A 13296-nucleotide genomic window follows, 5' to 3' on the forward strand; every position below is an offset into this window, starting at 1 on the left:
CAGCATTAGAGAGAAATTTGATTAACTTGTATTTGTCCTTACACCTTTATAACTTGCAGGTACATACCTTAATAACTTGTATTTGTGTTTTACTTGAAATTTGCAGGCAAATGGATGGAGCTAGAAAACATCATTTTGAGTGAGGTAACCCAGACTCAGAAAGATAATCATCATATGTATTCACTCATAAGTGGTTTTTAAACATAAGTCAAAGAAAACCAGCCTACAAACCACAATCCCAGAGAACCTAGACAACAATGAGGATACTAAGAAAGACTCATATAGATAAAATCTACATGGGAAATAGAAAAAGACAAGATCTCCTGAGTAAATTGGAAGCACAGGGACCATGATAGAGGGTTGAAGAGAGCAGAGAAAAATGTATAGCTCAATATAATAAAATAAAAAACGACAAAACCTTTCAGCTGTCAAATTGAATCAGAGATCTTTGAGAAGGATAAATTTTTACTTAAGCAATTATTAATTTAAAAATGACAGAAAACTTACTTGGTTGCCGCCTTAAGTCACTCCTCAGGGTCCTGCATGGTCACCGAAGGTCGTATTTTTCTTTTGCTGTTTAGCACACAGCCTGCCAGGCTCCAGAAGATTCTGTAGGCTAAGAAATCTGTAGGAAGACAAGCCTACCTTGACCTGAGCAGCAAGGCGTCAATTCCAGCGATTCTGTCCATGTCTGGTGATCTTTAGTTTGGATGAAAGGCAGTTTTACTAGGTGGTCAGTGTTTAGTAGTTGAAACAAATTGCCGATGAACATTTTCTTTTGTGCCCATTTGCCTTCTGTCTTCTTGGGAGGAAGTAGAATACTGCTGCTAGGAGCCAGCCTGTCTCTTTTCGTTATGAAAAGTATTTTAATAATTAAGCCCTTAAATGCCATATTCCCCAGATCTCTGAGCAGTTGAAGGCTGTTTACCGGGTATAGATGAGTTATAACTACAGTACAGACTCTGCCTGGAGAGCTGGGTCCGAGCTTGACTGTACTAGCTCTCAATTTAACAGGTAAAGCAGGGTTGGATTAAGAGACTTAAAAGCATATACCAGTTTAAAACATGAGACATATTGCTTTGTAGTGTGGAATGAGATACAATGAACAGACAATTATAACATTTAACAGTAAACATACATGCATTTAATATACATGTATGCACACATACAGAGTGAACAGGAATTGGGCAAAGTGGATGCTTTTGGTGGGCCCTACCAAACACATGCCACTGCACAAAACACACATGCAACAGAGTCAGCACCGGGGAACCAGGCAGGGAATACCTCAGTAAAGATGGCGGGACTTGGTCACCTGACCTCAGTCAAGACAGCAGCCTTAACATGTTTGTTATATGGAAAAGCTACATTTTTTGAGTTGCGGGAGTTTTAAACATAATGACAAGAGAGAACTAGAGGCGTGATCCCCACTGTTGCCAAGCCACTGAAGCACAAGCCACGCCACAAGCCACGGGGGTTGGGGGGAGAGGACGGCTGGAATTGAAAACAGCTGTCTCGTGGATTCCACTAATCCTGTGGCTTCCCAGGCATCAGCAGTAGTGGTGGCAGGGATAGTTTGAGGAAAAGTGGAGCCGGTGGGACCAGCAGAGCATTCACAGGTGGGTGGCTGATGAAAATGTGAAAACCTGTCAAAACAACAAATAAACACCACGTGGCCTATAGGAGGATGTCTCCTCTCTACAGGCAGGTGTTACTCAAACAGCAACACCACAAAGCCTATAGGGAAATGTCTCTTCTCTACAGGTGGGGTGTGGATGAAGCCTGACTGGCTCCCAGTCTGGGCAGCTCAGAAGCGAGAGGTGGGGGCGGGCTTGTCTCTTAAAGGGCCAGGACACGACATTGCAGACAGCAGTGGTGGTGCTCACCTTTTAGACCTGGCACTCAGGAGGCTCCGGAAGGAGGATCTCTGAGTTCCAGGACAGACTGGTCTACAGAGTTCCAGGAAGCTAGGACTACATAGTAAGACTGTCTCAGAACCAAAAACCAACCAAACAACAACAACCACAAACAGTAATGAAGCTGGATAGGGTGTGCAGTGCAGGAGGCAAAGGCAGGTAGATTTCTGTGATTTCAGGGCCAGCCCGGTCTGCGCATAAGTACTAAGCCACTTAGGGCTACATAGTGAGACCTTGTCTCAAAAACAAAACAAGGGCTAGAGAGCTCAGTGGCTAAAAACGCTGGCTGCTCTTGCAGAGGACCTGGGTTTGGTTACCAGCATCCATACAGTGACACACAGCCATCTGTAACTCCAGTTCCAGGGGATCCAGGGCCTTCTATTACCTCAGAGGGTCCCTCAGATACACACGTGCTACACAGACATACATACAGGCAAACCACTCGAACACAAAAATAATAGATATTTTCAGTGTCAAAACAGCTATAAGCCAGTACTTGAGACCTGAACCACGTGGCCTGGCTCCTCTAACAGATATAAGCCTAAAGTTCCAGGGATGTCACAAAAAAGACTCAGTTTTGTTCATAGAAAACAGCTCTTCTTGTGCAACCCCGTGACCTGGGTTTTTACATCATGCTGAGATCCCCCAGTTCAAGTCAGGAATTTCAGACAAACTCCTCAGCAGCTTCTTGGATTTGTTTGTTTGTTTGTTTGTTGTTTTTGAGATGGGGTTTCCTGTATCAAGGCTTATAGCCGAGGACAGCCCTCAACTTCCGACCTTGCTGCCACCTCTTCCTACTGCTGAGGTTACATATGCACACAGCCATATCTGGATTATAGAGTGCCAGGGACAGGAAGCAAGGCTTGTGCCTGCCGGGTAAGCACTCTGCCACCTGAGCTACATCCGCAGCCCTAAATAAAAAATAACAATAAAAATAAATAAACTTAAAAATAAAATTGTCTTTAGTTTTATTCCTCCACCCCATCCCCTGCAGGCACCTAGGCATTTTGTTCAGTCCTGTTCCTTCAGTGCGAGTGTTCCTCCATCTGCCACCTCCACTACCCAGCAAAGTCAAGAGGATATGGAAACATCATTTTCTTTTGCTAGGTATGGAATTTATTTGGATAATTTTTTCTTTGCCCTCCATTGTTCATAAGTATCCCAGAAGATCTGAATTTATGGAAGAGTGGGCGTTCTGGAAAACCCTTCACCAAGACTGGCTGTATCCTCACCCTACAGTCCTGTCTCCCCCACTCTGAAGACTCAGGAGTCAGTGGCTGACACAGTTTCCCCACCCCAGGTCCCCAGCCCAATTTCAGCACTGGGCAGCCTCCCCCCCCCAACCCCCACTCCGACCCCAGGAGGCACTGAAGCCTGCTGTGTGCAGCAGAGGTTAGGCTCTTTCTTCTAGAGAAGTCTGTCCCATTACAACGTCCCAGAGTGGAATCCAGGGCGTATGAGGGGATGAGAAGGACAATGACATGGAGAGTCCAGAATGTGAGCACGTCCTGGGAGAGCTGAGTGACAGCTGTGTCTTCAGCTTGTCACGGGAGTCTCATCTGTCCTGAGTTAGGGAATGAATGCATGCAGACACACCTGCCTACTCCTTCCTGTCCCCTGGAGATATCGCTGCCAGTCAAGGCAATGGGTCAATGGTTACACACACCTCCTCTGGTCTTTCCTTTATTCTAGCTTGGACACTCCTTGGATGGTTCTTCTTCCTTCTTTATCATAAGTTCCAAGCTGACTTCCTGAGCCCAACGCACACAACCTCTGGTCAGCCTTCCCAGGAGCTGCTGAAATTCGGCTTGGAACTTGGAGGATGAGAAGTAGAAGACAAGAGGGTCTATGCAAGAGTTGAGGGTGCTGAGGAGGATCACATAGCTCCGCCAGGATGGACTCTCACCCCGGACATAGCCCACCACATGGGACATATTGTAGGGGCCGAAGCAGACGAAGAAGATGAGCAGTGTGGCTGCTAGAAGCCCCATCACCCTCTTCCGCCTGCGCCGGCTGGCTCCTCGGCTAAGAATCCACATCATGCGGCTGTAGCAGTAACTTGTGATACACAGGGGCACCATGAAAAGGACCACAGCTGCTTCTAGTCGTATAGGCAGGAGCACGGCCAGCTGGTCCTCCCGGAATTCCAGGTAGCAGGTTCCATTGGTTCCCTGGCTGTAGGTGGTGTTTCCCCAGTATTCAGTGACATAAATCACACTACACTGAGCCGACGCCAGGAACCAGCAGATACCACTGACCACACCAGCCTGGGCCAGCCGTGGCCGGGTCTTGTACCACACTGGATAGGCCACGCTAAGAAAACGTTCGATGCTCACAGCCGTCAGGAAGAGGGAGGTGAGGTAGATGGTAGTGAAGAAAAGGAACCCGGAGAGAGGGCAGAAGAGGAATGGCAAGAGCCATCTCATGCCACAGGCTGCCTCCACCATGCGAAATGGCAGGAAGAGTAGCAGGAGCAGGTCCGAAAGGGTCAGGTTTAGCAAAAGTAAGTCCACAGCCACCGGGCGGCGGCGCAGCTTGCCCACGAAGACCACCAGGGCCATCAAGTTGAGGGGCAGTCCCACGAGGAAAACAAACAAGTACACGGAAAAGAAAAGCCAATGATTGCCGGGAGAGAAGCTCGCCGCCATGTTTATGGATGCTAGTGAGACAGAGATGAACAGGAAGATAATGTGGGGAGTCGGGAAGTCTCCCGTTCCTCCACCAGGAGACTTACCCACCAGGCTGGAGTGTTGCCATCACTGTCCACCCCCACGACCAGGTCACCACATGCTCTCCCCTGCAGGGTCATCCTTCCTGCCTTTCCTGTCCCCGACCCGGTACAGACATCACCAAGATGTCTCCTGCTTGAACCCCCAGGCCCGTACTCACCAGCTTATTGGAAAACCGGCGCTCTGCTGCTCTGCACCTCGCTGGCTCCTCCAGCACTGGGCTGTGAGCTAGTTGTCCAGCGAGATGATAAAGATTTAGTGGTGCCTGTGACGTCACTCATTGCAGAACTGCACAAAAGATGCTTTGAGAGCTCTGCTAGCTGGGCTGCGTCCATATGCAAAAAAAGAAAAAAAATTAAGGTTGTGTGCATGGCTTGCATGTATAGAGTCTCAACTGGGACCTTCCTTCCCCATCTTTTGACTTCATCTCCTCCACTTGGGCTTCATTATGCTTCTTTAGAATGGGCATATTAAGAGCTTATCAGAGTGGGAGATAGGCTGAACGGAGTAAGGGCTGGCTGTGCAGCTGGCTATTTCTTGCTAACTCTGGAACTTCGGACACATGAGAACAACTCTGTGTCTCCTATTCTATAACACAGAGGTAACAACACAGTTTCACAGATGAAAACCTACACACTGGCCCAGAGAGGTAGCTCAGTAGCAGGAGCACTTAGACTGAGCCATAGGTCAGTTGGTAGAGCACTTGCCTTTCTCACATGAAGCCAGATTGTGATGGACCGGTGACAGAACGGTGACAGACACGAACACGTTCTGGACCAAGACTGCCTAGTTACACAGACCTCTTGCGCTCTATTTAGACCTAAACGTCATGCAGGACCCCTAGGAAGATGGGCATGGAGCATCATTGGTCCCCTTTATTCCTCTTCCCAATGCAGCCACACGGAATAAACAGCCTTTCTCGGCTTTTTGCTATCTATGTTGCTTGGGCTGGCCCATGGTGGGTGAATGGCAGGCTCTGGTTGGGTGGGGATGCCAGGTTCGAGGCTTTCACCCTAAGAGCTGATAGCATTAGTGGTGCTGCTTGGTTACTGTCAGCTTGACACGTACATAGACAAGCGTGAGAAGAGGAGCCTCAACTGAGAAAATGCCTCCATGGCCACTCTGTGAGGACATTTTATTGACTAATGATTGACATGAGAGGCCCAGCATACTGTGGCTGTTTCACCGCTGGATCCATGTTTCAGGCTTCTATAAGAAAGCGTGCTTAACAAGGCCTGGGGAGCGAGCCAGTAAGCAAGCAGGCAGTATTCCTCCATGACTTCTGCTTTAGCTCCTGCTCCAGGTTCCTCTCTTGAGCGCCTGTCCTTCTGTGAGGGTCTGGGACATAGAAGTGAAAGCCAAATAAACTTTTCCTCCCTAAGTTGCTTTTGGTCACGATGCTTCTCTCAGCACCAAAAACCCTAACTAAGGTTTTAACTGTGGCTATTTATGCTTGCCTTTGACTTTATTGGGTTATGTTTGTAAACAGTGGCTTCAGTCCAGCCAGTCCTGCAGCCATTCAGTTCTAAATAAACACACAGAGGCTTATATTAATTATAAACTGTCTGACCTATTGCTCAGTCTCATTACTAACAAGTTCTTATAACTTAAATCAACCCTTAATTCTTGTCTATGTTTAGTTACATGGGTTATTACCTTTTCTCAGTGAGGCTTGCTTCCTCTGCATCTGACTTGTGACTGTATCTCTACCTTTCCTCTCCCCAGAATTCTCCTAATCTGATTGCACTGCCTATACTTCCTTCCAAGCTACTGGCCAATTAGCATTTTATTAAACCAATATGATTGGCAAATTTTTACAGTGTACAAGAGCATTATCCTATAGCATGTATGTGTGTTTATATATATATTGGATTTTCGAGACAGGGTTTCTCCGTAACTTTTGGTTCCTTTCCTGGAACTAGCTCTTGTAGACCAGGCTGGCCTCGAACTCAGAAATCCACCTGCCTCTGCCTCCCGAGTGCTGGGATTAAAGGTTGTGCGCCACCACCGCCAGGGTAGATTTATATTTTTTTAAAAAATCTATGTCTGTGTATGTATGTGTGCTAGACCTCATCTGTTATGTGCCATGAAGAAGAATAGAGGAGGGCTCATGAAACAGCAAACCTTTAATAACTGACCACATAAGCAGGTCGCTGCTCGATCAGGGCTGCAACACAAGGACTCAGGAACCTCGTTTCTCCTAACAACCTGGTGCAGGGGCAGAAGCAAGGTTTATAAGCACAAAAACCCACGCACATTTGTTGCCAAGTTACAGTTACATTTTCTTCACCAACCAGAATTCAGAGGTTACGGCTTTTCTTCTGTGTTCCATCATTGTCAGCTGACACAAAAACAAGCTTTTCAGTCCAACCAATCAGATTCATTTGTTCCTTCTGTAGTTAGGAACAGCCATGACGTTTCAGAGAACTAAAGATACATAATGACTGTCTCTATGGTTTAGGGAGGAGGTTGGTCAGCCATTGGAAAGCTCTCAGCTCCCCTAGGGTTTGAGAACCTGAACTTTATTTCACCCTAAATTTAAAATGGAGTCTGAATCAAAATGGCTGTGCTTAGGACAAGGTGTTTTGCCTGCCTCATCATGTGTACATACATGGCCCTTAGAGCCCAAAGAGTGTTTGTTCCCCAGGAGCTGGACTAACAGGCAATTGGGAGTCATTGGATGTGGATGTTGAGAACTGATATCAGGTTCTAATTCTGGAGCGATTTCATCTCCCCAGCTCTGGCAGGGGTTGGAATATATCTTATACATGTATATATGTATCCTTAGAATTTTTTTAGAAGAATATTCTGAGCATAAGTGGCACAAGCCTTTAATCCCAGTACTCCAGAGGCAGAGGCAGGCCTCTGAGTTCGAGGTCAGTCTGGACTACAGAGTGATAGATAGCCCATGCAGAGAGATAGATACTACATGCAGAGAGAGCTGGGGTAAAGAGTTTATTTAGTGAGTTACTGAGGGAGAAGGGAAGAGGAAGGGGAGCAAGGGAAAAGAGAAGAAGAGAGAGAAAGGCAGAAACTGCCTCTTCAGAAGAAGGGCAGATGGAGAGAGAGAGAGAGAGAGAGAGAGAGAGAGAGAGAGAGAGAAGGAGGAAGAGGGAGGTTGGGAGTAAGCAAGCTCCAGAAGATCCTGTGAGTTAGAAAATCTGTAGGAAGGCAAACCTACCTTGACCTGAACAGCTAAGCTGTTGATTCCAGTGATTCTCTCCACTGTCTGGAGTTCTGCAGGAGTTTAGATGAAGGGCAGTTTTTCCTAGTGGTTAGTGCTTTCTCTTGATGAAGCGAATTGCCGATGGACGTTGTTCTGTGCCCATCTGTCTTCTTTGGAGGAAATAGAGCGCTGCTGCTAGGAGCCAACCCGCTTCTCTGTTATGAAAAGTCTTTTAATAATTAAACATTTAAATGCCATATTCCCCAGATCTCTGAGCAGTTGAGGGCTGTTTATCAGGTATAGATAAGTTATAGTAACAGTATAGAATCTGCCTGGAGAGCTGGTTCCAGGATTGGCTGTACTGGTTTTTAACAGGTAAGATTTATTCTTGTGAAAGACAAAGAAGAAAAAACTGTTTGCAATAGAAGCTTAGGGGCAGAACTGACAATAGTGGAGAACAGCTCAATATATTTTAAATTATATATGTATGGATTACATATACAGTATTTTTATAAGAGTCTTAAAAGTACATACTAATTTAAAACATGCAATGTATTGCTTTCTTAGTCTGGAATGAAATATAATGAACTTAAAACATTTAACAGTAAGTGTACAGACACACAGTTGAATTTAAGTTCCACAGAAAGTTAAATGAAAAGTGAGCAAGAGGAAGCTGGCTTTTTTGTCGTGAAAGTAGAGTCTCTCTCTACTGAAAGCTGAGAGATTTTGTCAGTTTAAAAGGACAGTCTCGGTCGCCTGGGTCAGTGGCGTGACTCGGAGGCCGGGCTCTGGGGCGACACTTGGGGTGGAGCAGCCTTGGGTGTCTCGCTTGGGAGCCGGCTCCACTCTGGGCGCAGACAAGGCTAGTGGCTTTCTAGGCAGGTGGGACCGCTTCATGGGTGGCGCCGGAAGGTAGTGCTCTGTGAGAAGCCATGGCAGTTACCCCCACTCCCTTTCCTGCCCACGGCCTTCCTGGAAGACTGAGTGCCAAAGCTAGTGACAGGTTTTGGGTTTTTCTGACAGCCGGGTGATCCGTGGATCCTGTAGCTCTGAGAAGTAAGAGTAACACCTGCTTCACCGAGCCGCTGTAAAGAAGGGAGTGTGGATCATAGACTCATAAGTAGTTATTTTATTTTTACTATTATTTTGAGGAGGGGTCTCCCTGTGTATCTCTGGCTGTCCTGGAACTCTCCTGTAGACTAGGCTGACCTTAACCCGCCTATCTGCCTTCAAGTACTGAAAGAAGACGTACATATTGCTGCTTGGAAAGTGCACTGCATCCAAGTTGTAGTGCAACTGATGGTCAGTATCTCCCTGCCTCTCTTCCTCAGAGGGGTTTCGTCAATGAGACACTCAATGACAGTAAATCTTAATCATAAGTGCCGACTGAAAGGCAGAATTTCCACAGCCAGTAAGAATACCGGGAGCTTTGGAAATTTTTTTTTTTTTTTTTTGGTTTTACGAGACAGGGTTTCTCTGTGGCTTTGGAGCCTGTCCTGGAACTAGCTCTGTAGACCAGGCTGGTCTCGGAGCTTTGGAAATTTTAACTGCAGAATCTTGCCCCTAAGTGAAAATTGTAAACAATGATGATATTTTGGGTGGTTGCAGTCTTTTTGTTTTAGCCAGCAGATCACTGAAGTTTGATTTTAGGAAGGGAAAAATATTGTTTAGTTTGGAAATACACATTATTGATTGATGATAACTGATACAACAGGGTTATCATTTTGTTACAAGTGATTAATAGCCATCTAGAAGACAAGACCAAGTTGTACATACAAAAGTCTAAACAGAAAAAAATGGAGTTTATTGGCTTTCCCATAAAAAATGAGTTAAAGTTCCACTCATTTATTCAATAGACATCTCTTGGACTGTTAGTGTGTATGTAGCCTTGGTTGAGTAAGTAATTAGTTCACCCACATTGGACAACTCAGAATTGTCCGTGACTCCTGCTCTAGGGGCATTTGACACCTCTGGCCTCTGGCACTCATTCATATATCACCCATAAATTGACATAATTAAAAAAAAAAAACTTTAAAAAAGACTGGCGCTTTTTCATTATTCATGTTTATAAATGAAGGCCAAGATAGTTCAGCCCTCATAGCTATTGTAGGGCCATATAGCACTACCCTTCACTTGTCGGGCTTGCCCCCACCCCAAGCTTTTTTTTTTTAATCCAGCAAATAAGTGATGGTATATGACCAGAGCTGGTCTCTGAAAGTTTTATTCTGGGAGTTAGGGCTGTGGATGCAACAAGATAAGAGCATTTGCCTAGAATATTCAAGGCCCTGGGATCCCATTAAATAAAATGCTGCTGATCCCCAAGTGGCTGCAGCTGCAGAAAAATGCTGCAGGTCCCCAAACATCCCAGGCAGGGATGGCACAGTTCCCCAAGTGGCTGCAGTAGGCCATGAGGGGCAGCAAGTTAAGTACCACGAGGAGAAACAGACGGATGGACATGCCACGAGACCTACAGATGTATCTCATGATCCTGAAAAGTTAGGATGAGACCCTGTGGATTGCTTCAATCCCAATATGGAATGATAGACCACACCCTCCTGAAAGGTTGCTGTGAACACCCTCAAAAAATTACTTCACTCAACTGGTGACTGAGATATATCTACCACACAGGTTTTACTATGAAAGACCTAAATGACAGCGCCCCCATACAGCAGGAAGCAGTTTGGAGAGAAAAAACTGCGCCCATATTCCCAAATATTGTTTATAAATGTTCTTTTACATTTAAAGGGGTATATTATATAGATATGAATAATTGGTATTGGTATGGATTTTAAGGTCAATTTTGTTATATATATTTCTGATATTGATTAAGGTATTGTGATTGTATAGTTCATTTTAAAATGTAATGTATAGTTAGGAAATATAGGTTGTTAATGGATAATCATCAATAACAATCAAGCTTGTAGTCATGTTAGTTAGATTTTCTAGATATATAGAGATATATTTCAGTTAGATAGGCATTCTTCATATCTTTCAAAGACTACAGAATATGGAATATGGCAGTTTAAGTGTTTTAATAACTTAGGGCTTTTCATAACAATGAGACATATCTGCTCCTGGCAGCACCAATCTACTTCAAGAGGAATATGGGCATCAAAGAGGCTCCTTATGGAGTTGGTTAGCCATTTGGGCAAGAAACTGCTCTTGCCTGAACTGATGCATAAACTGGACACAAAGAACCTACAGAGAGAGGACTGCTGAACTTGCCTAAAGGTGAGATGGTCTTTTGGGGTTCCTGATTTATGAAAGCATCTACGAGACATTCTGCAGGACACAGTAGATAGTGACTGAACTGTCTTTGGAATTTCCTGCTTCATGGAAATGTCTGCTGGATACTATGGGCCTATAGGCTGAAAATGGATGCCCCAAGAGTACAGAGGAACTTTGGGTGACTGTTCAGGCAGCGAGATGTCTCTGTCATTTCTAGAGTTTTAGAAGTTGCTTACTTCTTGTTTGCTTAGGTAATATTATATCCTTCTGGAGTCTTTGATGGAGTTGAAGAATGGATAGTTATAGTTTTATTTAGTTATGATAAAAGATAAAATAGATATAAATATTGTAATTGTTTTGTTATATGTAATTTTACTATGTTAAAGTGAAAGCCTTTCTTTTTTTGTTTAAACAGAAAAAGGGGAAATGATGGAAGAGGGTCATCTGTCTATGTGTTACTTTCATTGATTAATAAAGAAACTGCCCTGGCCCTTTGATAGGAAAAAAAAAAGGACAGTCTCACCAAACAAATTTCATAGTCTTAAGATATACAAATGCAAGTTATTAAGGAATGTAGAGGACAAATATAAGTTATCAAATCTTTCTCTCATGTTGCCTTTCAGTCTTAAAGATACTTTTTATTGTACAAAAACATCTGTGACAGTCATTCTGACATAAACATGCTGCTGTTTATACAATGTATGCCTCTAAAACTTACATTTCCACAAACTCAAAAAAAACCTTGTGAGTTCCAGGGAGCCAAATTAAAGGGTGGCCTTAATCAGGTCAGATACACCCCTCTCAATTCCCGGGTCCTAAATTTTTTTTCTTCCTAAATTTAACTTTGACCTCTGTTCTGCCAACACCTTGCCATGTCCAAGAAACACCGGATGGCTCCACACCATGAATCCTGGTTAGGAGTAAAGCAACCAGCTGCCCCAGGATGTGACAGCACCCAGCTATCTCAGGCCCCCCAGGAAAGACTTCAATGCCCACAAATAAGCAAGAAGCAGTCTTGAGAATCCGCCGTCCCAATTCCTCTTCCTGTATGCCTAACTCCCCGTCTTTTCATAAGAAAAGGATGGAAATGTTATAATCTGCTGGCCTGGTCTGCCACCTGGGTTTCCTGTTTCTTTAGGAGACATGCCCCGCCCACTCCCAACCTCCCCCCCCCCTCTCTCTCTCTCCTTCTGGAGAGGCAGCTTCTGCCTTTCTCTCTTTTCTCTCACTTCTCCCCGTCCCCCTCCCCACTTTTTCCCCTCCATAGCCCACTCAATAAACTCTAAACCCAAACTCTCTCTTCAGGGCATTTCTATGTACCTGTCACCCACCGAGGCCTCCAGCCACCTGCCAGGGGACCGGCTGAGGCCTCGGCTGATCCGCTGCCACCCCTAGTGGGACTGGTCCCCTACCACCTCTTTCTAAATGATAACACTCATGATACAGCGATGCGTAGGCCTGACCAGCAGCCTCCCATGATGCAGTGCACAGGCCTGACAAGCAGCCTCCCCAACACAGCACCTAGTCTCCTTTTCGTCACCTTGATTTTGTTTTGGCGATTTTAACTGACACCATGACTGACCAAATCACCAAGAAAAACACCCTGAGTGGGGACAGGCTTAGTTTGGCTCATGGTTTCAGAGGATTTCAGTCCATGATAATGGGAAAGGCTCCACAGTTGTGGGAATTAGCAGTGGAAGCTTCTCCATCACGGTGAGGACCAGAGGCACACGCCACCTCCCAGGCCTCACCTCCCTAGAACTCCACTTATCCCTTCAAACAGTGCTGCAAGCTGCAGCCCAAGTTCAAATATATTGGGCTGGAGGGGCAGGCCTTTCCCATATTATAACAATGACCTCGGGACCGCAGTACCCAGGCTATCTGTCTTTTTACCTGTGATTTGGGTTTGGATAACAAAAGGGGAATGAAGGGCCAAGTTAAAAGTGCAAGTTTTGAGTTACTTTTGCTTGCTCATGTGTGGGAAAGCAGTCATGACTAGCCCAGGGGTCGCTGTCAGTGGGGATGGCTGAGTGTCTGGTGCATGAAAGAGGGCTAGAGTTTTGCTTCTCCCTGAGGATAAATGTCCTTCCAGAAATCCTATTCTCTTTGGATGGATACCTTGCTCAGCTTAGATGTAGTAGGGAGGGCCTTGAACCTTCCACAAAGCAATGTACCTTACCCTCTCTTAGGATTAGGTGGGGGTGGGGTGGAAGGGTGTGTGGAGGGAATGGGAGGAGGGGAGGGAGTGGGAATTTGGATT

The 13296-nt window shown here is 45.4% G+C and overlaps 2 protein-coding genes across 2 annotated transcripts in view; both read right to left on the reverse strand.

Moving 5' to 3' along the window:
• LOC113457658 (zinc finger protein 420-like) overlaps positions 1 to 13296 on the reverse strand; it is a 1205902-nt gene that overhangs the window by 506372 nt on the left and 686234 nt on the right. The gene's annotated exons all lie outside the window — the stretch shown is intronic.
• On the reverse strand, positions 3602 to 4561 carry LOC101996810 (free fatty acid receptor 3). The gene has a single exon (XM_005361214.1). The coding sequence runs from the start codon at positions 4559 to 4561 to the stop codon at positions 3602 to 3604; it is 960 nt and encodes a 319-aa protein (XP_005361271.1).

This window comes from Microtus ochrogaster, linkage group LG4 (genome assembly GCF_000317375.1).
Source record: "Microtus ochrogaster isolate Prairie Vole_2 linkage group LG4, MicOch1.0, whole genome shotgun sequence".
Classification (NCBI taxonomy): Eukaryota; Metazoa; Chordata; class Mammalia; order Rodentia; family Cricetidae; genus Microtus; species Microtus ochrogaster.

Coding starts and splice junctions, on each gene's coding strand:
- LOC101996810 (XM_005361214.1), bottom strand. CDS start 4,561: ATGGCGGCGAGCTTCTCTCCCGGCAATCATTGGCTTTTCTTTTCCGTG.